At 35.5% G+C, this 25,338-nt stretch overlaps 1 protein-coding gene across 3 annotated transcripts in view; it reads left to right on the top strand.

The window, feature by feature from the left end:
* The first annotated feature begins 1,105 nt into the window (after window positions 1-1,105).
* rbms2a (RNA binding motif, single stranded interacting protein 2a) overlaps window positions 1,106-25,338 on the top strand; it is a 70,104-nt gene continuing 45,871 nt past the window's right edge. Inside the window, exons 1-2 of one of the 3 annotated variants that reach the window (XM_067388707.1) lie at window positions 1,106-1,594; window positions 22,498-22,658. In XM_067388707.1, coding sequence (XP_067244808.1) covers window positions 1,523-1,594; window positions 22,498-22,658 — 233 coding nt within the window. In that variant the 5' untranslated portion in view covers window positions 1,106-1,522. Of the gene's footprint in view, window positions 1,595-19,127; window positions 21,298-22,497; window positions 22,659-25,338 lie in introns of those variants that run through there. The other 2 variants (XM_067388708.1, XM_067388710.1) reach the window with 2 other exon arrangements.

The raw sequence follows: 25,338 nt of genomic DNA, 5'->3' as shown, positions 1-25,338 counted from the left end.
TGATTTTATTTTCCCGTGAGTCCGCTGTTTTAGCAATTATGATGTTAACTTACCTAGCTTGTTTACCATAGCTTGTTGGATATTATAAGATAAGTCACCCACACCAACAACAATTAACATTGTGATAAGAATATGTGAACTGTAACAAGGCTAATAGATTTACTGTTGTGTGTTCGGTTATGCTCAAAGACTAAAAGGGACTTTGGTATTCATCGTATTTTGGTGACTTGGTTGTAAACAACTTCAAAAAAAAAAAAAAAAAAAAAAAATATATATATATATATATATATAAAAATATATATATATATATATATATAAGATTTTGAAGAATATTTTGGCAAATTTAGTCAGTTTTTTCATTGAACCAAAGAGAAACAATGAGCATAATGGCAGTCTCCATGCTACACTAATAATAGTAGGTTTTCTTTTGTGTAACATTACATATATTCTTTATAAGTAAAATTTTGGCTACGTTATTTGTGTCCTCTTCAAAAATTTATCTTAAGAAATTTTATGTTTATTGTCTCCCCCTACTGTCAGATGAAATTTACGCCCCTGAAGTCACATGATTTCAGCAGTTTGGCGGTTTGACACGCGATCTGAATCATGATTCGATACGCTGATTCGTAACGCTCCGAAGCTTCCTGAAGCAGTGTTTTGAAATAGGCCATCACTAAATAAGTCGCTATTTTGTTTTTTTGGCGCACCAAAAAAGCAATAGTTTTTTTGTTTTTTTTCCATTAAGCAATAGTTTTGCAAACATTAAGGGAACGTTTACTTTTGAATGTTCTCCGAATGTTCTAAAACAAGTAGTAACATTTAAAAAATGTTAGATGAACGTCCAACTAAAACATTCCATAAACGATGTATAGATAATGTTTTTATGTTAATATTTTGAGAACCTTATTAAAGACCAAATAACTGAGCAAACGTTGTATCAATGTTACTTGAAGAGCGTTTGTTCATAACATTGCCAGAATGTTAGTTATAGTTCTGAAAACATTCCCTGGTAGTTGAATAAATGATTTTACCCCTTAAAAGGCACTCTGGACTAAAATATAACTCTGGAATAAAATGAATGTGCACTTGGAAAATTTCTGGCATTATTTAATTGATTCATTGACATTTTGAAATGCACGTCTGGCTTATTTGTATAGACACAATGGCAATTCAAAATGTTTTTCATACAAATGAGTAAGACAAAGACATAAAGTTTAATTAAAAATGGATGGATTAAGACGAATAAAAATGCACATGTCGTTAGATAAATTCTCCACACCAAGATTTTATGCAACGGCAAGTATATAGATGCACTTTTGTCAAGATGTCTACAGCGTTAGCAGGTTTCTGTGTGTTATGGTGGCTGTGGTTGTGGCGCTAGGACCCGGGCGGTCTTACAGACACACACAGCAGCAGCAGCAGCGGCAAGCGGCTTCAGTCCTGGCGACGGCGGGACTCGATCCCGCCTGAACTTCCTCTCACTGACGTCAGCCTCGCCGCTCCGGACACCGCGCTGAGAAAAATGCTGCTCTCCGTACCGCCAAGGACGGGAATCAACCCCTACAACGGATACAACAACAGAAACAGCAAAAAGGTAACGCAGACGGACTTTTCTGTGTATTTGACTGTTGCTTTCCAAAACCAGTGGCTTTCTTTGTGCAAACGTGAGCTGCAGTGTCCTTGACAAATCAACTTCAGCTTTCTATGGAATCATTGTCTCTAGAGCTTGATAAAAGACGGCTCAGGATCTGCTTGGTTTTGTTGGGAATGGCGGCTTTCATAAGTTTCTGGGAATAATAGCTTCATTCGTCGTGTTGTTGTAGCTAATCACTCAAGTCGTTTAAACCCACACACATTAATACACACATCGTTTTCCATATTTTTACTATCGAACTTTGGAAGCAAAATATGGAAATTTACTTTCCACAACGAAGAAAGGTTTAAAAAAAATTAAGATATTGATAGATATCAAATGTGACCAGTATCGGTAAGTGATCGACATATTCTGTATCGTATCAAGAAAGGGATGCGGATGCTTTGATGTTTCTGTTTGCAAGTTTTCAGCGATGGGAAAATACAACGCCCCACCCCTCGAAAAACCCACCGTGACGCTTTCGACTGTTGCGTTGTAGAGTAATAAAATGGAAAAAAGTTTCAGTTCAGCGAACTCCCCAGACTCCGTGGACTATGTTTACGCCTCTTGTTTGTTAAAGAACCAAGTAACTTCGACGCGCAACGCGAAGCGAGAACGCAAGTCTTCAAGCGCGCGACGCGACATACTGTATTAGTTACGTTTATAATAATGGAAGCGCGCGCTTGGAATGCTGCCAGCTTAGTTGTTTATAATGTGAGCGTTACTGTAGCGTCGCTTAGTAGCTGTAGATGGGGTTAAACAGTTACATAATTCAGGATGTGAATGTTCCATTGTTTCCCTGAACTTAAGTGTTTTTTTGGGCTTATCAAATGCGACATTTTCTGAATGTCACGCACATTCATAATACGATAAAAAAATCAGTGCTCTCATATATTTATTTATGTCAAAGTACCAGTACTTTATTTATTTATTTATTATTAGGCTATTATTATTATTTCTTAACATAAGAACAACAGTTAGCTCATGGCAGATAGAAATTATGATTTAATATGTAAGTAACCTATAATTGGCTGTTTATGTTCATTTATGTTAAATTAAATAACAAGGTATCAATGTATTTCACATTTACAGTTGCTGAACACCAAGAGTTTTACATGGCATTTGGCAGCTGCTTTAATCCAAACATCGAACCCATGACATTGGTGTTGCTAGTACCGTGTCTCAAGCAATAGACTGCGAGTGATTTCTGAAAACCGTGATGGTGGCTGTGCAAGTGTCTGGAATGTTTACAGTCACAAGCGCTTGACAATCACTGCTCACTGACGCAGTGAGTGTGTGGCACATAGTCACACCCTCAGTCTAGAGACAACGTAACATCACAAATGGAGACTTGGGAAACTGATTGTAATTTGAAAAATGAAAGTGAAATGAAATTCTGCTTGCTTTGTCCGTGAAATGCATTATGTTACAGCAGCTTCTTAAGCTTTCTCTTAATAAGTAGTGGACTTTACATGCATGTTAGTCCTTCAAATATCAGTTAAGCCCTGTTTACACAGCAACATTGTCTCTTTTTCAGTGTTTTTTGTTGTTGTTTTTGTGTGGCATGAGCAAAAGTTGACATTGGATGACACAATGTGGGCATGTCCATCGACACGACAAAGTGGAGAAAAGTTTATCTTTATGCAAATGATCAGCGACTTTCAGCAGTAACTACCGATGTGGAGGGCATGTGATCGGCGTGCAGGAGAGAAAAATCTCATCTCTCAATCACAGTTTTCCCAATAAAATTAAACATTTCACATTCAATCAAGGTACTCATTGCAAACTAACTGCCAGCCGTCTGACATAAAGGATTAGTTCACTTTATAATGAAAATTACCCCATGAATTACTCACCCTCAAGCCATCCTAGGTGTATATGACTGTCTTCTTTCAGACAAACACAATTGGAGATATAATAATAATTGCCCTGAAGCTCCCAAGCTTTATAATGGCAGTACATGGAAACCACCTGTTTGAAACTCAAATAAGTGCATCCATCCATCACAAACGTACTCCACATGGAGTTAATAAAGGCCTTCTGAAGTGAAGCGATACATCTGTGTTAGAAAAACATTTTTCTGATTCAAACGCTTTGCGTCAGAAGGCCTTTTTTTAACACAAATTAAGATATTTTTGATAAAATCTGATGGTTCAGTGAGGCCTGCATTACTTTCAATGCCCAGAAAGCTACTAAAGACATATTTAAAACAGTTCATGTGACTACAGTGGTTCAACCTTAATGTTATGAAGCGACGAGAATACTTTTTGTGCACCAAAACACCAAATGATGGGCGATATAAAAACACTGCTTCATGAAGCTTCGAAGCTTTACGAATCTTTGGTTCCGAATCAGTGGTTCGGAGCGTGTATCAAACTGCCAAAGTCACGCCCCCCAGTGGTGAACTATTGAAATTTCGAAACACTTATGACATAATGAAGCCTCATTTACTGAAATTACTAGAGTTGTTCCGATTACGTTACTAGTATCGGAAATACCACCGATACCACAAAAATTTCTGGCATCGGTATCGGCGAGTATTTAAACTCACGTACCGATCCGATACCATTTTCTTAAACAATACTTAGTTGTGCCCGCTATCTTTGCTTAACGCAGCAAATCGGAAATCGATTCTTCTTCGCGGCTCAGAATGCAAACACAGGAAGTTGTGCTGTGTTGCCACAAACAACCACTGTTTCGAGCAGCGGAGAAGTGAAAACGCGCTAGCAGTATGTCTGCTGTTTGGCAGTACTTCAGACCAGTAAAACGGCGACATGTCTCATATGCAATGCTGCAATTTCGAGTGGCACAAGTATTGGCAACTTTAACACAAATAACGTCATAAAGCATTTGAAGACGCGTCACCCAGCGCAACACGATGGTTACATAAAGGCTAATGCTGCGTTCACACCAGACCCAAATGAAGCGATAAGCGCGAGTGATTTACATGTTAAGTCAATGCTAAGACGCGAATTGACTCCCTGCGGCGCTATTCGCGTGAATGACGCGGTGCGAATTGAGCGATTCAGGCGTTTGACGCGCTTAAGATGGAGAAGGATGAGGCGTGCCAGCTTCATTCAAACAAAGAGAAAAGTTTTCAAAAGACATATAAAGATAACCGACAAAATTGTGGGGTTTATTGTTCTGGATGACCAGCTGCTGTCAGAAGTTGAAAAATTTGAGATTTTTATTTAACAAAATTGTTTCTGGACTTCAAGTTTTAAAGAGATTATTTTCTTATATAATTATATTCCTAGATTTATTTGTTGCACTGTTTTTATAGTTATATTGTAAAACTAATATGCCTTTTTCAGTTTACAGTGTTAGATTTGTGGCTGAATTTGAAGTTCTTTTTCACTTAAAATAAATAAATAATATAACTGACAAATGTATGTCAGATAATAAAAATACTCTAGTTCACTGTATGTTTTTGTTCTTGTTTTATTAAGGGATAAGTCTGAAGCACACCATAAATAATTCTATCAATTCATACAGGGCAGGTAGTATATATATATATATATATATATATATATATATATATATATATATATATATATATATATATATATATATATATATATACACACCCAGGTATTGGATCGGTACTCTGTATCGGCCGATACCCTGAGCTCAGGTATCAGAATCGGTATCGGGAATGGAAAAGGGGTATTGGAACATCTCTAGAAATTACATGAATTTGGCAGTTTGATACACACTCCGAATCACTGATTCGTAAAGCTTCATGAAGCAGTGTTTTGAAATCGCCCATCACTAGATATTGTTGAATAAAGTCATTGTTTTTTTGTTTCGTTTTTTTGGTGCACAAAAAGTATTCTTGTCGCTTCATAACATTAAGGTTGAACCACTGTAGTCACATGAACTGTTTTAAATATGTCTTTAGTAACTTTAATTATCTTGCTGTCAATGGAGGCTTCACTGAGCCATTGGATTTTATCAAAAATATCTTAATTTGTGTTCTGAAGACGAACAAAGGTGTTACGGGTGTGGAACGGCATGAGGGTGAGTAATAAATGACAGAAGTTTAATTTTTGGGTGAATTAACCCTTTAAATATTAATATTTTATTTAAACAAATGCAATGCTTCACTTCAGAAGGCCTTTATTAACCCCCCCGGAGCTGTGTGGAGCACATTTATTATGGATGGATGGATGCACTTTTTTGAGTTTCAAACATGTGGCTTCCATTATAAAGCTTGGGAGCATCAGGGTGATTATTAAAATAACTACGATTGTATTTGTCTTAAAGAAGTCATATACACCTAGGATGGCTTGAGGGTGAGTAAATCATGGGGAATTTTCATTTTAAAGCGAACTACCTCTTTAAGAAATAGCACGGCATTAGTTTGCGTTGCAGTTGGCAATCCCACCTTCTGTAGCAGCTCATCAAACTTCGTCCTCTCCAGCCTAGAGTACTGGAGGCAGACCTCATGGCACATGCCCTGCACCGGCCGCTGGCTGCAAGCCTCAGTGGTCTGGTGGACTCGAATAACCCCGGTGCCTTTACTTACGGTGCAGATAGAGTATGCATGGTTTCTCATTGATACTATGCAGTGTATGCATTGATTCTATGAATGGTTGAATGCCATGAACTTTTGTTCCCACAATTTTTTGAATGTGAAGCTTTCAGGTTACATTAAAGCCCATCATTCTGCATTTGGCATGTGCCTGAGTGGTTTTATGCTGCTCTATATGAACCCTTTTCACATTTCCAGGTTTGGAAAGTGGAAGTGGTAAATAGAGGTACATAGGAGACCAAAGCAAATATAATGTTTGCATTCCCACTTGCTCAAACAACAAAATAAGCCACTATTGCATTTCCATGACTGTCCAAAAGAGGTAAAAATATAGAGAGAGATGAGTTAAATCCAAACTCAAATAGTCCTGCACTCACCACAGATACTTATGAAATACACATTATTGATGATGTTAAATACCAAGAAAATAAATAATATCATGTTAAATTTATGCATTCAGCATATTCTAGTGAAATATAGTGTCTTTGAAGGGCTTCTCAAACAGCAGAAACACACTCAAATAACTCAGGAACTAAAAATTTGATTGGCTGCAAATCATAGTATAACAGTAACAAGGATTTGCTGTGAAACTGATTTCTCTCATGGTTTCTGTCATTTCTGTGTAAAATAAAACAAGTGTGCTCAGCTTAATAACCTTACAAACATTTCCAGAATTTTGGTACAATTCAAACTGGTAACAACTGACATAACAAATATATCTTAAACATTATTTTATAATGTTACATGTATACGTTTTAAATAGATTTCTCACCATTTTCCTGAGAAGAGTGGATTTCACAACACTATGGCTGAAGTGAACTTTTGTGTTAGTGGTGAGAATGTTACTCCCATGACTAGCTGAAAAACATTTGGCCGTAGCCTGGAGTTCATGCACAGGTTAAGTGCACATGTGGAGAATTCCAGACATATCTCGACCATCTCTCTTTGCTCTGTCTCTCTGACCCGATCTCTCATTCCTGTACCTGTGCCATAAGAGTAAACAAAAGAGAGAACACAAAATAAACACGAGCCGAGGGACGAGAAAAGGCTCTTTGTGAGTGGGAGGCGATTATAGAACCAGATGGCAGAAGGTTTTGAATTACCGCATTGCCTTTAAAATGACGTTACTCAAAACTACATTTCCCAGAAATCCTAATTCTGCTGGGTCTCTTGCTGTGCTAATGAATTCTTCAGTGGTGGCAGTTTTCCAAGCTTTTTGCAAGAAAACTGCACACTGATTCATTTCAGCCTTCAGGTGATTGTAAGAAATGTTGCTGTTGCTTTATAAATCAAATCATTGCCTTTCAAGGCAACAATTTTTTTTTATCTGTAGTTCATATTTCTATAAGAAATTATATGAGCACATTGAAGGAAAAAAATTACACTAAACATTTAAACATTTAAAACATTTAAAATTGGGTTAAATGTTTGCCCAACCTTTAACTCAACTATTGTTTAAAAATGACTAAATTGCTTGCTAAAAATGAACCCAAAATATGTTGGAAATTAACATGTATTAATATGTTTAATAAATGAACAATTATTAATAAGTTCAATGAATAATAATCAAACAATAAACATTTATTAAATTGCTTTAATAAATGTTCACCATTTGATTATTATTGTTGCCTCTAGTAATTGTGTACAATTGTTAATTTCCAAAATGCTTTGGGTTCATTTAAGCAAGCAATTTAGTCATTTTTAAACAATAGTTGAGTTAAATAAAACTGCCCAGCAATTTGGGCAAACATTTAACCCAACCACTGGGTTTGTCCATTTTCATCCCAATTTAGGTTGTTTTTAACCCAGCATTTTTTAGTGTATAATTTTTATCATTTTATCAGTCTATCATTTTTGGACTCTCCAGTCTACAGTTTAATACATTTAAATTGTGAACATTACAACAAATTTAAAAACATGCTAAATATGTACTGTACACGCTAAAACTGCTGGGTTAAATAGGGACAAACCCAGGGATTGGGTTGTTTTCACCCAGCAATTTTTTCCCAGCCAATTTTGGATTTATTTTTTTTAGCCAGCAATACATTAATTTAGTAAAAGGCATGTTTTTGCTCACCCCCAAATAGGGGCAAATTTGTGGGGTATTTTAAGCTGAAACTTGACCAGACCAGAGACTTATATTACATCTTGTGAAAGAGGGCATAATAGATGCACTTTAACCCAACCTGCTGGGTTTGTCCATATTTTACCCAGCTTGGGTTGTTTTTAACCCAGCATTTTTCTAGAGTGTAGTCTTTCACAAACGCTCACTTATCTGGTAATATCAGATGCTGAAATGCTAGTTTATATAATATCATAATTGTAAAAGGCCTCTTGAACATTGGTAAAATGAAAACCAGGCAGAATGCATGGCCATCTCTGGCAATTCTCATAACTTTTGTTAACTCTACAATTAGTAAATCCACATCAACAGCTAATTACTCTTCGACAGCAATGCCATAGAAATATACAGAGCTACGGCAAGAACAGAAGTTCAAACACAAAATTCTAAAGATGGCGCTTGTTTCTTTGGCATATAAGGTCAGTAGGATATACCAACGTTTCTTTGGCTGAAATATGAAACGAGCCACAGCTTTAACAGATCAGATAACAAAAACTGACAGATAATGCAGTGAGCCTGTGAATGGATGCAGGTTTAATCATATTTGTCTGATAGTGATATCTTTATTTGAGACACTCTATGAGAAGATGACAAGTGTGAATCTGCATCAGTCTCACTGAAGTCTACTGGAATCACTTTATCACTTTAATTTCATTTAATTGAAATCTTCCAACGTTTGTCATCATTCAAGTTCAAATATAGTGCATATTGGTTAGTGCATAATTGTTGCTTTGTGCATCAGTTTTCAGGACAAATTAACCATAAGGTTTGATTTTGTTTCAAAGTTTAGTCATGCTATTGCCAAATAATATGAAATGCAAATATACAATGTGCAGAGCTCACTTTAATGAGGTCCTTACCAAGTTTACCATGTCCTTTACAGTTTATAATGCCTTAGTTATAACATGTTTGTGTACTGGACTGTCATGGTGAACTTTCAGACAAACAGGTGAAATGAAAATTGAATTTTATTTGTTTTTGTTAACCTGACTTGTAGAGACTGACTGTTGTCAATGATTAATGTGATAAATTTGTGTCATGAGGCCTTTAATTGAGTTTTATTCTGAATGGATCTGTTGGTTTTAGGGTAAGAGGATATTCAGGGCTCAGCCAGCATTTGATTAGATATTGAAGTACAACATTTTTTTACATCTGTATCATTTTCATGAAATAAATCTTTAAATATTAGAGCTAAAAGTAGAAAAGTTCCACTAACTTTAATCTCAGAAATTAAGAAAGGTTCAAAGTTTACATAAAAATGATGGCAACAACACAAGAAGTTTGTCTGCTTTGGCTTTTTCTTAGTCCGATGTCTATTATAAACAGATGATGGTTATGCCGTTGGCTCACCGGATGTTAGTTAAAATGAGCACAAAATAGTTGGTAAATTTGATAAAGTCATGTATTAATAAAAGAATCAGAATAGATTCTTCAATAGTTACATCAGTAGTTATAAAACAGTGTAAAAGTATGTTTTTCCCCCTTTTCTTTTTACGGTATAGGTATTTGTTGCAGAATGCTTGTATTAGCGACACGATTACAGGACTTAAAAACTTAATGGGAAAGAAAAGGTATTACTTTACTAAAACATTTGAGGTTTAATTCACAGAAGCCCAATCCAGCACTAATCATGTCTGTTAGTGATTCACATGAATAGTGTGTTTGGATGCGGTAAATCCAGGGTGTCGAGCCAGACCTCTGGTCTATCAAGGGATATCATGATGATTTCCTCTTGATTAAACAAAAACAATGAAAGTCACAAAGAAATCGGATAGCTGAGACTAATGGTTTTCAGGACTGAAGTGTGTGTGTGTGCTTTATTCTATAAAAATCTAATTAAATAAAGATTTAAAAAGAGTTCGTTTTATGTAGAGCTGGGTATACAGACCGATGATGGAAGCTGGTAGAGATTTTGATATAATTTGCTATAATTTAGTATTGGCTTTTGTGTGCATTTTTTTATTTCCTTGTCTATTTTGATTCATTTAGAGACAACATTTTGATGGTGATAAATTGTATATGAAATATTTCTGCATGAAAAATAAAATGACATTGCAAGTGGACTACAGGAAAAACAATAGTTCAACAACATGTATTAATCTAAGTTAATTTTGTTCAACATTTACTAATACATTATTAATATCAAAAGTTGTATTTGTTGACATAAGTTAACGCACTGTGAACACGAACAAATATATTTGTACTAACATTAACACAGACTAGTTTTAAAACATATATGGCTACGCTTTATTTTCATAGTCCACTTTAGACATTCTACTAACTCATTAATTTGCAACTACATGTCAGCTAACTCTCATTAGAGTATTAGTAGACTGTTAGTTTAGGGTTCAGGCTAGTAGAATAAGTTGACATGTAGTTGTAAAGTTAATTTTAGTCAGTAGAATATCTAAAGTGGACTATTGAAATCAAGTGTTAACAAATATTTGCTCATATTAGCTAATGCATTAACTAATGTTAACAATTGAGAACTTACTGTCAAGTGTTACCGAAGATTTTTGGAAGAGCTGAAAATGTAGACTAAGAGAAGATAAGAGACGCATGCGGAGCAGAATCAGGTTAATGTAACAGCATCAGGTTTCCTCCTCTGAACGCTGTTTTACGTTACACACGGTAATGAAGACGCGAGACAGACAGCGAGAGTGAGACGCAGGGGACGAGTCTGATGTCAGCTTGAGGAATGTGGCGTAGCGTGTGAGGATGAGAGGATGTCCTGTCCTGCTGTCTCTGCTGCCGATGGTTTGACTCGCTCCAACAGACCTGAGACTTATGCAAACTAGTTGTGCATTTTTTTTTTTATTGCAATGCAAGGCTTATAAACAAATTGTCTGTAATCTGTAGCAAATAAGTTTTTGTGCATAGCATGAACTACAGTGCAACATTAACTTTATTTAAACACAGAACAATATGTGCAACAGCTTATATATAAGTTTTATTTTGAAATATAACAAAAAGACAGAAAGCTCGAGAGAAACTGTTTCAATGTTCAGTGCTTTATATGTTTAAAAGTCACATGTTTGAGAAGCTCTAGAATGGTGATAAAATCTGGCTGAGAAGTAATAATTTTAAAATGAATTTCATGAGAATGTGCAACTCTTGAGTAACGTTCACAAAGACAGATGCTGAACATCAAAACCGAACCAAAAGTGCTGATAACCATATTAAATGAAAATATTTAAAAATACCATTCAATCCTCTGTATTTATGATCCATAAACATGAAAACTAGCAGAGCATAAACTTACAAAAACAGATACATTAGTACATCATTATTTTTTTAAAGACCCCCTGTGGTGAAAATCTAGTGTTTGATGTTGTTTATATGTCTATGTAGTGTTTTTAATTAGACAAACCATATGCAAATTCTTCAGTCAACACCGTTGCTGAGTATTTTCTCCTTAAAACTGCAGTGAACCAAACGCTGTTTGAAATTGCTGGTGTTTCTGACGTCACAAACTTTTTTGTAACCAGTCACGTCAGTGTGTGGCTGGGCTTTAGCATATCATTAACTGAATGTTCTTAACAAATATGAAAAATTGGGTAGATTTAGCAATATGGCATGATGTATATTATATTGAAATGATGAACCATGCCTTTCTCCTCTGACGTTCTGAGTTGTTCAAAGCGTTTGTAAGGATGCTGATTGTTAGAAGGCAGCTGTCTGACTCTGAGATGAAGAACGGGAACATGGTTTGTTTAACATTAGCAACACATTAATTAAAGTCCAGCAAAAAGATAATCGTATTAATTACCGTTATGTGTCCGACGTTGTAAAGAGCGATAATGTTGTGCAGCGTTTACTTCAGTAAGTTGACCGAGTGGAGTATGAGTTGGTGTGAGTGAGTGGAGGCGGGGCTAATTTGCATATTCATGGTTCTGCGTATACTAAATGAAGCAAGGGTGTAGAGTTACATTCAAGCTATTTCAAGAAATTAAGAATTTTTTTTTTCACAGAAAAAAAGTCTAAATATGTCATTTTGGTGATCAAAGATGAGTTTTAGGGGATAAAATTATTGAATACAGGGGGACTTAGTTTTAAGGATTCTGAGAAATATATATAATATATATATATATATATATATATATATATATATATATATATATATATATATATATATATATATATATATATATATATATATAATATATATATATATATATATATATATATATATATATATATATATATATAAATTAAATCATTATGAAATATGCCTACTTTTAATACATTTCTGCACTATTTGGTGACTAAAGTAGAAAAAAACTGACATCACGATATTTTGTTTTTCTGTGATATATCGCATCTGGTTTCACCAGATGACTTGAATCAATCTATTTGGGGAAAAAAAAAAATCATTCTAGAATGATTGAGGGGGATTTTAGAGGGGAATGAATCTGCATAGAAAATGACGTATTTGTCTATGGCAAAGTATATGGCATTGATCACATGTTCCTGTACTTTGTACAGACTGTCAGATTTTCTTGCTTCCATTTAAGCTCTTAGTGCTTGAACACGATCAAGTTTTCTTTTCCATGTGCAGTGAACAATATTGTTTGCAATTAGAAAAATAAAAAATAGTAAGCAAACCAATTAGTATAATTTTTTTTATGTGGTATATTATTTTAGTAAATGTATAAACAACATACTATATTAGATATATTGGTTACTTTAGTGTTTTCACAGCTGTGATTACATTAAGATTACAGTCTAGTTTAATGTTATGAAAATTCATTTCCAATGTGAGGAATTGCTGTCCACAATTGAAGTTCTACCAAATTTTTTTAAGTGTAATGAAATTAACAATGCAATTATTCGTTTTGTATTAATTGTTGGTGTATTACTCCTCACTGTTTTGTGACTTTTGAATTTCTTTGAATTGCAATTACGCTAAATTGTCGTCATGCCGTAAGTTCAGTCAATTGTCTGTCTGCTTACAGTATGATTCTGCTGTGTTTTATTTGTTGCTGTTTGTGTATGAGATGGAGAAGCAGGTGTTTTCTTGACTGGGATATGGTTAATGGAAGAGAAGGAAAGACCTGCTTCTATTAGGAACATCCCCAGAATCCTTGGAATGTAATTGAGCTCAGGGGCCCAAAGGACACACACACATGCAGAGAACAAACAGGCAGGAAAGGAAAAGAAAAGAAAAGGAGGTGAATTCTGCGAGATGTTCAAAGAACAGGCTTAAACCGGGACGCTGGCCTCGTGGATATCCGGAGTCTTAATTAAGACCAGAGGAGCCAATAAAACGCTCCATGTGAAGCACAAGTTTCTGTTTCAGCCTCATTGTGTGGGGCTAGACTGTGACATGGGATTTGAGTTCCTTTCTGGGTCATCAGATCGGAAATGTGTTTCCTCTTCTCACACCTAATATGGAGTTATATGAACAGTTCAGTTAACAAAATGAGTTCAGTTAATGGGGGACTGGAGTCTTACAATCTGGATAATAGGAAAATTACGCTGAAAATTGTATTTTAAACAACCCGATAAATTCATTAAACATCTTACCGTTAGGTATTTACAACTCGGCTGGAGCTTATCCTAACTTTAAGAAGTTATTTGCAATGATTTTTAAGAACATTCTTTTCAGGAATTCAAATTCCTGTTTAAAGTTTAGTTTTAACGAGAAAAATAAGAAGAACATGGCAGTTAAGAATGTTTTGTGAATCCAGAACCAGAAATTTAGTCATTCATTAATATATTTTGCCCTACCACATGGTTTCAGAGGCAGTAGTTATTGCATTTTAATCAAGCATTATGTAGATTGTGCATTGATGAATTGCTCACAACAAGAACCATGCAAGTTTATCTAACTTAACAGGTGAAGATAACTCAGAGAAAACCTTTAATTTTGAAAACCGTGGTAACTTTTGTGGTATGTCAGCAATCATAGAAACCACAGTTTACTTCAGGTGAACATCAGAGCGTCACAAACGTCAAAAATGAAAGGCATTAATTTCGAAGACATAGAAATTGCATTATAATAACCTTGCATGGAACAGGTTGTCCAGGTGACCGGGCCTTCTTAGTACAGTGTAAGAACACCAAATGTTTGTGTGTGTATAGGGTTGCAAAATTCCGGGAATTTTCAAAGTTCGATAATTTCTATTGGAATTAAGGGAAATGTATGGCAATTAACGGGAATTGGTGGGAATAAACTGGACATTTGAAAAAAAATGCCTGGTTAACCTGTAACAGGGAACTTAAAAAATTAGTTCACGTTAAAATGAAAATGACCCCATGATTTACTCACCCTCAAGCCATCCTAGGTGTATATGACTTTGTTATCTCAGATTAATACAGTCAGAGTTATATTAATAATCACCCTGATGCTCCAAAGCTTTATAAAGGTGACAGAAGGGGGTACATGAATAAAATGCTGAGTCTTGCCATTTGTTTGCTTCTACCCTACCCTCTATGGTACAGTGTTGCCTCCAGGCAACATGGTCTATTTTAGTTTGTTTTTAATAAAATAAGGCACCAATTGATTGATCAAATGTATCTCAGGACAGAATAACTCAAATACTAATCAATAAAAGTACAAAAAAGACCAAAACATGACCAACAGGGGTCCATTTTGTGCCCTGTTTCAGCACATGTGCACATGACTCCATATTTTCTCAAATGAAAAGTGCTTTACGTGTTTGTATCCATTTAATCACCCACAAAAAATACTAGTCACCTTCACTGGCAATATATCATCAAATGTTTTAGAGAAAATAACAAAAAACTGTGTGTTTCCTCAAGGCAACATTGTACCATAATGGAATCGCATAAGGCCATACAGCCATAATAGGTTTGAATACAAATGTATTGTATTTGTAAGGAAAAGAGTGAGAATTATGTAAATATATTTGAATTTTCACATGATTTTATATATACACATACTATATCTGCATATATTGATCTGCACATTTTCCATAGCACTTCAGAAAGGTGTAAAACACACGTAGTTGAGGATGAGGGGTCATACTGTGATGAGGAAGATGAAATCAGTGACAGTCTGTCAGGGAGAGAGAAGATGGAGATGAGGCTGAAGATGGATATGATAACTTGATACAATAACATAATAATATGACAGTTTGGTAATATTTGTGTTCCACTATGGTACAATGTTGCCTGAGGGCAACAGCTGGATATAAAAATGTTACTTTTTATTAAATATGAAACTTTTAATACATTAAAAACTGGATAAGTTTGTTTGTTCAAGTGTCTAGTTAAAGAAATTGATGTTTTCAATAAATATATTTCTTTTTTCTACATGAAAATGCAAAATGTTTCAATTTTACCATTGAGATACAATGTTGCCTCGAGGCAACAAACTTAAAAAATTTTTATTGATATTGTTAAAGTGTCCAATTTTAAGCAGGAAAAACAACACAAATCACAATCAAATCACCTCATCTTTTGCGGTGAAAACTGACTGCATCCACACAAGCAGCGTGCACATGACAGATTGTGTGCAGAGTTTGCTGCCTTAGCAAATCACGCTACCTAAGCTAGTGCCGTTCTCGACAGTGCACCTTTGAAAAAAGTGTGGATTTAGCACTTACTCGCATAAAGAACAAATATAGACACCGAGTGGATTGAGGTCGATTTAACTTGGGAGTTCTTGTATTTAATGTTGATAACGAGCAAGAATGCAATTGTTCCCAAATATCCACATGATTGCAAACATGACATTTATTATTATACAACAGGTCAACAAACAAAATGTGCATTTTAAACACAGTACTGTCAGTATCAACTCAATGAAATTAGTTCCAACGAAAGCCACAGCAGAGCTAAAGCACACATCGGTGTTTTGTCAACAGTTCTGCAGTTATGAACGAATCGTGAGAGTCAATCATTCAATGATTTATTCATAAATACAGCTAGTTGCTTCGTTACTGAATAAATGAATGAATGACTCGATGACTTGCTCATTAAGACAGTGATTTACCGCCACCTACTGGTGGTATTAGTTTAATATTTAAAAGTCTCACCTAGTTTTTACTATCATTGCATATTTCTCTATTGAACTTTTTTTTAATTTAAAACATTATTTTATAAAGTTATTCATAGAGGTAAAAAATGCACTGGAAAATCAATTTAGGGGGCAAATAGTGTAACGTAGTACATAGTAAATAGCGTAGTACGTCATGGCGTAGCGTAACACCGGTAGTACGTTGTGTAAATTATGCTTTAGACGCAAGTAGAATCTGCATGGCCGGAAGCAAGTTATTTTACTTTATAACATGTTAAATATGGATATTTTTCTTACACAGACTGCATTGTTTCGCTTCAGAAGGCCTTTATTAAATAAGACCTTCGTTCATCTTCAGAACACAAATTAAGATATTTTTTATGAAATCCAAGACCTATTCCAAAAATATTCTTGTCGCTTCATAACATTAAGGTTGAACCACTGTAGTCACATGAACTGTTTTAACAATGTCTTTCTGGGCCTTGAAATTGGTTATGAAAAGCTCTCGGATTTCTTCAAAAATATCTTTATTTGTGTTCTGAAGATGAAAAAAAGGTCTTATGGGTGTGGAACAACATGAGGGTGAGTAATTAATGACAGAAATGTCATTTTGGGGTGAACTAACGATTTAAATGTAGTTGGAAAATCGATTAAAGTTCTACTCACAAATAAACCAAGTCAAAAATGTTTTATATTGGTATTAATTGGCATGCATGTCTGCTTAAGACCAAACAAAATGTTTAGATTTATGTTAATATATGATACAGTTTAACTTCTCATGAAAAGTTTCCACCCCTATGCAACCCTAGTTGTGTCCCTATAAGTTATTGAAGTACTGATACAGTAACATCACCCATTGTGGAAAATGCTTCTGTGCTGCTTATGGTTTTTGGGTTTTATGATCTTTTTTGCTCTTTGTCAACATTAAAAAAAGTTCAATTTACATTACGCAAAAATCTACTTTAGTTATATTCTTTGCTTGGCAACAGCACCATAACAAACGGCTGTTGGTTAGGGGTTGTGTCATGTACATCTTATGTTACTTCTATAACATGGAAATTAATATTTTTACATGTTAACATGCTTCCTAGCCATTTATACTTAATGATAACAATACGATGAGGCATTTCTGAGAGGGTTACATTTCCATTTACGACTCCCTACAAAGGTCTTAAAATTAGCTTTATGAAACCTGTAATTGAACTGACTCTGACTTTGGTTTTCTCTGATCTTCGGGCACTGACTGTTGGCAAGGCCACGCTAAAAGTTCTTTGAAGCCGTTCCCTGTGTCTAATTATTGTAGTATTTGTTCATTGATCTGTGTTTTTTGGCACCTCTGTTCTCTGTGAGTCATTGTGGTTGCTGGAGACATTTGTGGTGTGAGTTGGTTACACTGATTCAAATAATGGATTTCAACCGCACTAAAATTGCTGAAGAATTCATCACCTTTGAAGTATTTTTAATGAATCAACAGACTGATCAGATTGAGCTTTTGAGCCAGCGCGGGGTTCTTTTGAAACTTTTAAAGCGCAAGCAAGACAGGCTCACAAAAGCAAAGGCTCATAATTAGCAGGACTGAAGCGGTCCCCGCAGGGCCCCCGAACGCTTGATTTGTGCTGGTGGATCCTTAAACTAGCAGGCCGTGATCTATAACCCCTCCCGCGGTGTGCGCAGTCAGATGTCTGCTGCCGCTGTAATTGGACGCTTTATCCTCCTCTGAACCTCGTCAAGAGCAAATAAGGCAGCCAGAGAGTTTCCCAGAGTGATAATACACAGGGAGCGTTACGCATCACATGGTAAAGCTGTGAGAGATGTTCAATTTGCTTAATGTGCTGTTCTTTGTCTTCTGTTTTCATGCAATCTTCCATGCAAATGTCTGTTGCTTTCAGAGGTAAAGTACATTCATTTCTTTTGTAGTGCAGAATGGCTCATTGAGTTTGTTGTGATGATTCCCACGAGACGCTCTCAGACAAACCAGCAAAAGAGAGATAAGTGAAACCACTTCCATTATATGGGCATAGATGCGTAGTAATATATATAAATATATTTCTTTTTTGTCTTGAAAGAATTGATTTTTTTTTTTTTTTTAAATGTTTTTTTTTTTTTTACCCTATATCTGTAACTACAGAAAGTATAAGAAGACAATATAAGGAAAGAATATATGTGGGAGGTATACGTAAAAAATAAAATAACGAAGGTTGTTTGGTTGTTTTGCTATGCTCTCTCATAATACGTTCCATATGTTTGCTGAGTATGTGGTGTTACACAAGGACAGATAGTTAGGGCTCTATGAAATCAGTTTCATTTTTTCCCAAATTCCCAAATAATCAAAAGTCTAATTAAGTGAAATCATGAAACATATACAATTTAACAAAAAAATGCATTAAAAGAGTAACCAAAAATACATTTTTAGAGCCCTATGAAATCTGTTTAATTTTTTCTCATAATCCCTTTCGTGATCTTGCATGGTTTAAATTTTTCTGGATTCCATTTTAATGGATTAATTAAATTTTTATCATCAAAAGGATGTCTAATCAATTGAATTCATAAAACTTTAACAAATTGAATCATTTATTGAAGTGATTACAATAATAGTGGCCTAATTTTTCTGGATTCATGATTTAATACAAATGTATTATCAAAAACGAATCAAATTGAATTCATCTTTTAAATTGTAATCAAATAAATATCTAACTAATACATTTTATTTTTGGCAAACAAAGTAGCTTACTCCACAACAGAGGTTTACTGTTAAAATTAAAACATGGAAGAAAACGTGATTTTCCTTAAATTGAATTTTATTGTAATAATTATTATTACTGTACAAAGTTAAACTGAAGTTTTATTTTACCAGGTTGTAGCGAAGAGCTTTTAGTTTATGTTGCTGTGTCCATTTGCGTATTATCTATCCTAAATAGTATTCAAAATTAGAATTAGCAGGTGTGTCGAATCAATGTACATACTCATGCACTATTCTGTGACGTTTTGTAATATAAATAGTAAAAGTGCCCTTTGAATACCCAAATGATGCACTTAATTAACTGATAAAATAAAGTGTGGAATGTTGGACACTTCCTGCACTGAAAAGTCGCAGCTTTAATTACGTAGCGGAGGGGGAGGGGCTGTCAGACTCTGATGCTGATAGACAAAATAACTTTATACAACTCATACACATGAATGCCTAGTGCATATGGTCTACTATTTCCTAAGCGCAGATCCCTGCACACTCTAACGGCTAATATTGCCCATTGCACAATGGGCGAGGATTCAATTAAAACTACAAACATGAATAAAAATGGTTTAAAAAAACTACAAATATGGTGGATGTGCGCGACCAAAGGTTAAGTAGACAGGGATTTGACTCGTGATCAATAATCAATATCTAACCTGACAAAAAAATATTTATTCAATGTTATCCACAATTATATTTCATCTGCAACAACATTTATAAAGATAGGTTTGGTCATTAACACTCAAAACACGCAGACTTCAGGTTTGCAATTTAATGTTATAGAAACGACTCCATATACACAGTGTTCATCCAAAATTTCTTGAATTCATAGGACCCCCAGATAGTGTTTCTATTACAAAATTTAAAGGGTTAGTTCACCCAAAAATGAAAATTCTGTATTAATTACTCACCCTCATGTCGTTCGACACACTTAAGACATTTGTTCATCTTCAGAACACAAATTAAGATATTTTTGATAAAATCAGACCAAAGTCACCCCCCCCAGTGGCGAAGCATTGAAATTTCGAAAAACGCTTATGACATAATGAAGCCTCGTTTACTGTAATCATGTGATTTCGGCACTCTGAACCACTGTTTCGTAATCAAAAGATTCGTAAAGCTTCATGAAGCAGTGTTTTGAAATCGCCCATCACTAGATATTGTTGAATAAAGTCGCTATTTTGTTTTTGCGCACAAAAAGTATTTAGTAGCTTTCTGGGCATTTGAAAGTGTTATTAAGTGTTATTAGTGATTATCTTGCTGTCAAAGCAGGCCTCACTGAGCCATCGAATTTTATCAAAAATATCTTAATTTGTGTTCCAAAAATGAACGAAGGTCTTACAGGTGTGGAACGACATGTTTGGGACCTCCTTTCCACCGGTATCCACTTGATCACCAAAATTCTCATTGTCAAAAGTTGCATCTTAATACAAGGTAGAAACGATGCTTAAGTTTCACTTGTTCCTCACACAAAGCTATCGTATGGCTTCAGAAGACATAGAGGCTTTTGGGATACTTTCAAAATGTTTTTGCATCAGTACATAGACATCAAAGTGCAGATTTTGGCATCTGCTCAGACATGTGGCAGTATCGGATGCCTTGGGTGTGAGAACGGATTGGAGACTGAAGTAGAGTGACAGCAATTTTGTCCCTCCCAGCTGTCAGGTTTTGAACGAAAGAAACCCTTCTTTTTATTTTCCCTCATTTTCCGACTCTCCCCACTCCAGGCAAAATTGTTCAACTCCGTTCCCACTCTTCTTCACTCACATACCCTGGTTTAAACCCATTACTCATGCAGTCAGTCATGTCAGTCCACATCCTCTCCATGTCTTGACAGCTGTATTACCGGTGTCCCCTGATTTCCCACGATTAATGCCTTAACGCTTTAAACCTTAGGCCGGGATGAACTACACATTTTGCTGTCCTTCACTTTTTTAGTGGTGGTTTTCTGTTGGCAGGCATCTGAAAGTTGCTTAATGTTATTATTGGATGGAAGAGACAAAAGGTCAAGTCAACAAACTCATGGAGCATAGGGGAAGGGAAACCATGGGATGTTTCAACATGCAGGATTTTGATTGTGTATCAGGGTGAACTGACACATCCTTCACTTTAACCAGTGCAGGTTAGAGTATAAGGACACAGCTGTTAATGTGTAATGATCATGTTCACTGTGTAGGGCTGAGCATTGATTCAAATTTTATGATTTGATTCCATTTTGATTTACAAGCTTGTGATTCAATTCAGTTCTGATCTCAGTTCAATTTGATTCAATATTGATTCATTTGGATATAAGGTACAGTGCATGTCAACTTTTCTCAAAGAAAAAAATCTCTCACAACTGCAATATTAAAGGTTTAACAACTGATCAACAGCTTATTTGCATACAATAAAGTAAATTGAAAAGTGCACATAGGGTGGTTTTATAATAATGTTATAATAATACATTATGTTTCTATTCCAATTTGAGTTTTTAAATATAAACATTGGCTGTCATAACTTGTTTTCATGAAAGATTTATTCAAATATACACATGTAATATTGAAGAACAGGTTAAGTAAAAATATAATACAGTTCATATATTTTTTAAAATGCTCTACTCTAAAGTAAATTTTTCTAGCTAACTGTCGAGTTTAAGTTTATTGAATGGCTTCCCTGAGGTAAATGTGACGTTACGTGACACATTGTTCACAAGCTGATTTATTGACGTCTTTCCACAGTTGAAACACTGATTTGCGCAATTACATGAGACATGATTCATTTCAATACATTGTAATGTATCTTTCAACATTCCTTCTGATGTTCATTCATGTTTATTTGGTGCAATAACTAGTAGTAAAGAGGAAGAGTGGGTCAGTTCATGTGTTGTTGCCATGCCGTCATTTTACGCCGGACTACTTCACAAACGAGGGTCAATTCAACACAAAAGATGAACATGAAGGCACATGCTAGTGGATGAGTTGAATCAACTCCACAGCAACTACATCAATTTATCCACTAACCATTCAGAAACGTCTAAAAGTTGTAACTTCTTCCTGAGTCTCTCCATCAGTGTCGACTCCGGTTTGAACAATGTAAGGCTGAACACTTTCCTCATTTTGGCTGCGTGAGATTCTCCAGCTTTGTTGTTGTTGAGCTGTTAAAGCTCCGCCCTCTTCTGGAAAGGGGAGCTCATTTGCATTTAAAGGGACACACACAAAAACGTGTGTTTGCTCACACCCAAATAGGGGCAAATTTGACAAGCTATAATAAATGATCTGTGGGGGATTTTGAGCTGAAACTTCACAGACACATTCTGGGGACACCAGAGACTGATATTACATCTTGTGAAAAGGAGCATTATAGGTCCCCTTTAATTAACAATTATTTTTTCACTTAAAATTTTTGTCTTTGTTAAAGTTTTGTTAAATATTAATAACCTTGATTGAACTGTACTTGTATTGGTTTGTACTGTACTACACATATGAATAAATTATTGTTTTTTTTATTTCAACAGCAAGCCTATGTGTCCTCCAGCCACCAGATGGCACTGTCCAGTCCCAACAGTAGCAGCGCAAGTAGTGCGGGAGGCGGGGAACAGCTGAGCAAAACAAACCTTTACATCCGTGGACTCCATCCTGGGACCACTGACCAAGACCTGGTCAAGCTCTGCCAACCGTAAGTCACGCTGGTTTATATAATTCTTTCTAGCTAGCTTTGTTAAGCTTGTCGTATTTGTCAGGAAACATGTTCCTTTAATCAGAATACATCTGAAAAGTAGTGATGAGGAAAACAGAGTGTTTCAATTATAAGTGTTTTAATGGACTATATGCACGGTTACTTCCTGGTTGTCGTTAAGCCAGCTCGAGCACTTCCGGTGAACTGTTAGCTGTTCATTCTGTAGTCGTTGTACATCGACACAAAACCATCTATGGTTGACTTTTTAATGTTGTATTTATATTTTAATGCAGTTAACACATTTACCTAATTTGCCAATAAACCATTTTTATTGATTGCAATAAAGACAAAGCTATTGGGACCGTTTAAGAAATGCCATGTCTGTAATTAGACACGCACATGCATTTTTTCCCCAGCACTTCAAATGTTATTTTTATTGTGAAGACCACAAACATTTTTTGTTCGTCCTTCTGAGATTGTCCCCATTGTAAAACCGAACGTTTAAAAATGTAGAAAATTTTAACATTTGATAGAAAACACTTATTTAAAAATAAAAAAGACAGTAATTAGCACTTTAATTTATTTTAATTTATTTGCGCACATATCAGCCATAGGTTTAAAATACTTTTTGTCAATGTGAGTATGAAATACTCAAAAAAATCTTATGAAAAACAATAACTTTTATTGTGAATTACACAGAAAGTGAACACCGGGCTCTCCCTTTGTAATCACAGCAGCTGTCAGTCAGTGCAGCGCAAGATCAATTAATCAGCACACTTGTGAAAACACATTTTATTCAATTAATCTAAGTAAAGTGCACAATAAATATTTAATTTTTGAAGCTTTTTTTCCACATAAAAGTGTGAAAACTAATGGTCGAATTGAATTTAGGCGAGGAAGAACATTGAGGTACGTCTTTATTTTTTTTTATGCTGTCTTACGTTTGAATAACTAAATTAATGCTATGCCACACTATTTAAGTGACTATATTCTGATTATAAACTAAGTACTACACTACTGACGCTCAACACACCCGCAAATGCATCTCACCGGAAGTTTTCGAGCTGGCTTATATTAATGCGGAAGTTCTAAAGAACGCTCTGTGCATATAGTCCATTGCTTCAATTGATTCACTCTTATGAAGCACTTGAAACACCAAATGTTTGCAACAGCTGGCGGTCAAAACCATATAAATGCAATGAATACTCAGTCCAAACATGCATAAAAGCACCTTTCACAAACCAGTCTACCAATCTTGACATACCATTACAATGAAATGTGTGTATAATATACAGTCATGCTCAAAAGTTTACATACCCCTTGCAGAATCTGCAAAATGTTAATTATTTTAACAAAATAAGAGGGATCATGCAAAATGTGTGTTATTTTTTATTTAGCACTGTGCTGAATAAGATATATTTCATAAAAGATGTTTACACATAGTCCGAAAATAGCGGAATTTATAAAAATGACCCGTTCAAAAATGTACATACCCTTGATTCTTAAAGGTCCCATGGCATGAAAAATTTCACTTTATGAGGTTTTTTAACATTAATATGAATTCCCCTAGACTGCATATGGTCCCCCAGTGGCTAGAAAAGGCGAGAGGTGTAAACTGAGCACTGGGTAAATTGAGAAAATGAAAGCTCAGACGGCCCAATCTGGAATCTTCCCCATATGTCGTCATAAGGGGAAAGGTTACCTCCTCTTTCTCTGCTTTGCCCGCCCATGAGAAAATGAGCTACTACAGTGAGATTCGAGCACAATATTTTTTTCATGGCTTGTAAACGAGCAAATCATGGCAGTTGCTCAGTGTTTGGATGTACAAATGAACACCTTACTATTTTTTTAGTTCCTTCATCCGAGTCTATGAAGAAACAGTGGGTTTATGTTATTTTCTCTGATAATGCGCCGATACAACTTCCCATAGTTTTGTATGTCTGCGCCACACATTTCACCGACCACTGTTTCCTCAACGTGGGCTAATCCAGCCCAGTTACTGTCACTAATGTAAAGGTAGACAGCATCAAGTATGTGTGTGAATACACACACTGTAACGCCAGTGTTGTACATTTCTTTGTGGTTTGAAACCGTTCTGCTGTCGGCGCACGCGATATCCACATTTCCAGATTGCAGAGCTTGATGTAATTTTAAAAAGATTGTGAAACTTTTAAGATTTAGAAAATATAAAATATGTAAACAAATAAATGATGTTGGCATGGTAACACATTTTCCACAACGGCACCTATCCGAAAAGGAATTAGTAATAATAGCGGAGGACTAATTTAGTGGCGCTGGTTAGTGTCTATAGCTGATTATAATATGTATACAATAGTAAATCAGAGCAACATGAAGAGCTAACAATGTAGGTTAGCATTAGCTATATGATAATAACTGTAACAGCATACATAAACCAACTAAAGTACCGTATCCAGACACAATGTTTTAAACTAACCATTCGGAGATGTCATGCTGTAGCCGTTGAGTTGTAACTTCATCTGAATCAGATTCTGGGTCAAACTGAAAGCTTGAATGACTGTGTGTCTACGTGCCATTGCGATACATCCACTGTCAACATTAGCGCATTGTACCATGGCCGCAAGCTGGTTAAGGCCACACCCACCCTCCACCTTGCCCCGCCTCTCTCCCCCTCATTAGCATTTAAAGCTACAGACCCAGA

This window comes from Chanodichthys erythropterus, chromosome 6 (assembly GCF_024489055.1).
Source record: "Chanodichthys erythropterus isolate Z2021 chromosome 6, ASM2448905v1, whole genome shotgun sequence".
Classification (NCBI taxonomy): domain Eukaryota; kingdom Metazoa; phylum Chordata; class Actinopteri; order Cypriniformes; family Xenocyprididae; genus Chanodichthys; species Chanodichthys erythropterus.
The sequence above is the reverse complement of the archived record's forward strand: the minus strand, read 5'-3'. Positions and strand labels throughout refer to the sequence as shown.